The 3,249-nt window shown below is 47.3% G+C and overlaps 1 protein-coding gene across 1 annotated transcript in view; it reads right to left on the bottom strand.

Moving 5' to 3' along the window:
* Positions 1 to 1,315: 1,315 nt before the first annotated feature.
* The window catches only part of LOC121348469 (sodium/potassium-transporting ATPase subunit alpha-3-like), a gene marked incomplete at its 5' end in the record, with an annotated part of 4,954 nt that continues 3,020 nt past the window's right edge, over positions 1,316 to 3,249 (bottom strand). Inside the window, 2 exons of the mRNA XM_041458066.1 lie at positions 1,316 to 1,421; positions 2,619 to 2,749. Coding sequence (XP_041314000.1) covers positions 1,316 to 1,421; positions 2,619 to 2,749 — 237 coding nt within the window. The remainder of the gene's footprint in view (positions 1,422 to 2,618; positions 2,750 to 3,249) is intronic.

The following is a 3,249-nucleotide window of genomic DNA, read 5'->3' as shown; positions in this document are numbered from 1 at the left end:
AATGGGGGAAAGGGAAAGGCGGGAAAGGGCGGGGAAATGTGTTTGGAGAGCACAGAAATGGGCAAAAATGGGCAAAAATGGGCAAAAACTGGCAAAAATGGGCAAAAACAGGCAGAAATGGGCAAAAACAGGCAAAAGTGGGCAAAAACAGGCAAAAATGGGCAAAAACAGGCAAAAATGGTCAAAAACAGGCAAAAATGGGCAAAACCAGGCAAAAATGGTCAAAAACCACCAAAAATGAAAACCACCCACAAAATGGTCAAAAACAGCCAAAAATGGTCAAAAACAGGCAAAAATGGTCAAAAAGCACCCACGAAATGGTCAAAAACAGGCAAAAATGGGCAAAAACAGGCAAAAATGGGCAAAACCAGGCAAAAATGGTCAAAAACAGGCAAAGATGGTCAAAAACAGGCAAAAATGGTCAAAAACAGGCAAAGATGGGCAAAAACAGCCAAAAATGGTCAAAAACAGGCAAAAATGGTCAAAAACAGGCAAAAATGGTCAAAAGGCACCAAAAGAAGGTGAAAACCAGCCAAAAAAGGTCAAAAACCAAGAAAAAGGGGTCAAAACCACCTACAAAATGGTCAAAACCACCCAAAAATGGTCAAAAAACACTAAAAAATGGTCAGAAACCACAAAAAAGGGTCAAAAACCCAAAAGAAATGGTCAAAACCCGAAAAGAAATGGTCAAAACCAGCCAAAAATGGTCAAAAACCACCAAAAAAAAGGTCAAAAATCTTGGAAAAGGGTCAAAAACCATGAGAAATGGTCAAAACCCCAAAAGAAATGGTCAAAACCCACAAAAAATGGTCAAAAACCACAAAAATGGTCAAAAGCCAGGAAAATGGTCAAAAACCCAAAAGAAATGGTCAAAACTAGCAAAAAAATGGTCAAAACCCAAAAGAAATGGTGAAGAACACCCAAAAAAATGGTCAAAACCCAAAAAATGGTTAAAAATACCCCCAAAAATGGTCAAAGCCACAAAAAAGTCAGTCCAGAACCCTGAAAAAATTGTCAAAACCCCACGAAAATCACTGAAAACTCAAAAAAATGGTTAACCCCCCCCCAGAAATGATCAGAACCCAAAAAAAAGGTCCAAAACCACCTAAAAATGCTCAAACCCCCCAAAAAAATGATCAAAACCCCCCAAAAAATATTTCAAACCTCCAAAAAATTGGCTAAAAAACCCTCAAAAATTGCTCAAAACCCCCCGAAAATCACTCAAAACGTCCCCAAATCTCCCAACCCCCCCCTTAAAAGGGCCCCGCCCCCTCCCGGTGTCCGGATTTTGGGGACCCCTCCCCAGTTTTGGGGCTCACTTGAGGGGGTACATGCGCAGCGCCACGTCCATGCCGGGGCAGTAGGAGAGGAACGCGGCCAGCGCCGTCTCCTCGAAGAGCCCGAAAATCAGGATTTTGTTCCTAAAAAACACAGAAATCACCCCAAAAATCCATCAGCGGGAACCCCAAAATCTGGGCCCCGAAACGCCCCAAAATCAGGATTTTGTTCCTAAAATAACCACAAAAAAGCACCCCAAATTCTGAGAGAATCCACCCCAAAATCCGGGCCCTGAAAAGCCCCAAAATCAGGATTTTGTTCCTAAAAAACACAGAAATCACCCCAAAAATCCATCAGTGGGAACCCCAAATCCACCCCAAAATCTGGGCCCCGAAAAGCCCCAAAATCAGGATTTTGTTCCTAAAAAAAACACAGAAATCACCCCAAAAATCCATCAGTGGGAACCCCAAAATCTGGGCCCTGAAAAGCCCCAAAATCAGGATTTTCTTCCTAAAAAATCACAGGACTGTTGGATCCCCCAAAATTTCCCCAAAATTCCCCCGAATTCTCCTTAAAATCCCTCAAAATTTCCCCAAAATTCCCCCCCCCCAAAAATTCTCACAAAATTCCCAAAAACTTTTCCCAAAAATTCCCCCAAAATCCTCCAAAAATTCCCGGGGGTGTCGCTGTTTCCTGGGGTCCTTCTCAGGATTTTGGGGACTCCCCCAGAATTTTGGGACCCCCCCCCAAAATTTCGGGACTCCCCCAGAATTTTGGGACCCTCCCCCGAAATCCAGCCCTCTCCCAAGTTTTGACCCCTCCCATTTTTTGGGGGGATGTTCCCAGAAGTTCACGGATTCTCCCAAAAATTCGGAGACCCCCCCAGGAATTTGGGGACCCTCCCAGGATTTTGGGACCCCCCCAGAATTTTGGGGACCCCCCCCCAAATCCAGCCCCCTCTCACCAATGCCAGATCCCGCGCTTTGGCCTCTCCCATTTTTTTGGGGACACTCCCAGAAATTCAGGGATTCTCCCAAAAAATTCAGGGACCCCCCCAGGATTTCGGGACCCCCCCAGGAATTCGGGGACCCCCCCAGGAATTTGGGGACCCCCCCCAGAATTTTGGGGACCCCCCCCAAACCCATTCTCCTCCCAGCAATGCCACACCCTGCTCCCTCCCAAGTTTTGACCTCTCCCATTTTTTTTGGGGGAGCTCCCAGAAATTCAGGGATTCTCCCAAAAATTCAGGGACCCCCCGCCAGGATTTCGGGACCCCCCCAGGACTTCGGGACCCCCCCAGGAATTTGGGGACCCCCCAGGATTTCGGGGCCCCCCCTCACTTCATGCCCTGCTGGAAGACGGAGTTGCGCCGCGTCTTGCAGATGATGAGGTCGGCCCACTGCACCACCACGATGCTGACGAAGAACGCCGTGTGGCACGTGAACTCCACCACCTTGCGCTGCTCGTACGTCTGGGGAGGGGGGGGCGCTCCGTCAGAGACCCCTCCCCAAATTATCCAACCCCCCCCCAAAAAAAACCCCGCGAAAAAAGCACGAAAAACCCCCAAAAAATGATGGAAAAACCCCCCAAAAAATGATTGAAAACCCCCCAAGATCGTACGTCTGGGGAGGGGGGGGCGCTCCGTCAGAGACCCCTCCCCAAATTATCCAACCCCCCCCCAAAAAAAACCCCGCGAAAAAAGCACGAAAAACCGCCAAAAAATGATGGAAAAACGCCCCAAAAATGATCGGAAACCCCCCAAGAAATGACCAAAATCGCTCAAAATGCCCCCCCAAAAAATGATCAGAATCCCATGAATAGTCCAAACCCCCCCAAAAATGATCAAAATTGCTCAAAACTCCACCTAAAAAATGATCAGAATCCCATGAAAATCGCTCAAAACGCCCCCCAAAAAATGGTCCAAACCCCCCCAAAAATGATCAAAATTGCTCAAAACGCCCCCCAAAAAAT

This window comes from Pyrgilauda ruficollis, unplaced genomic scaffold (genome assembly GCF_017590135.1).
Source record: "Pyrgilauda ruficollis isolate IOZ18807 unplaced genomic scaffold, ASM1759013v1 scaffold1250, whole genome shotgun sequence".
Classification (NCBI taxonomy): Eukaryota; Metazoa; Chordata; class Aves; order Passeriformes; family Passeridae; genus Pyrgilauda; species Pyrgilauda ruficollis.
Note: the sequence above shows the minus strand (reverse complement) of the source record. Positions and strands in the feature narration are given on the sequence as shown.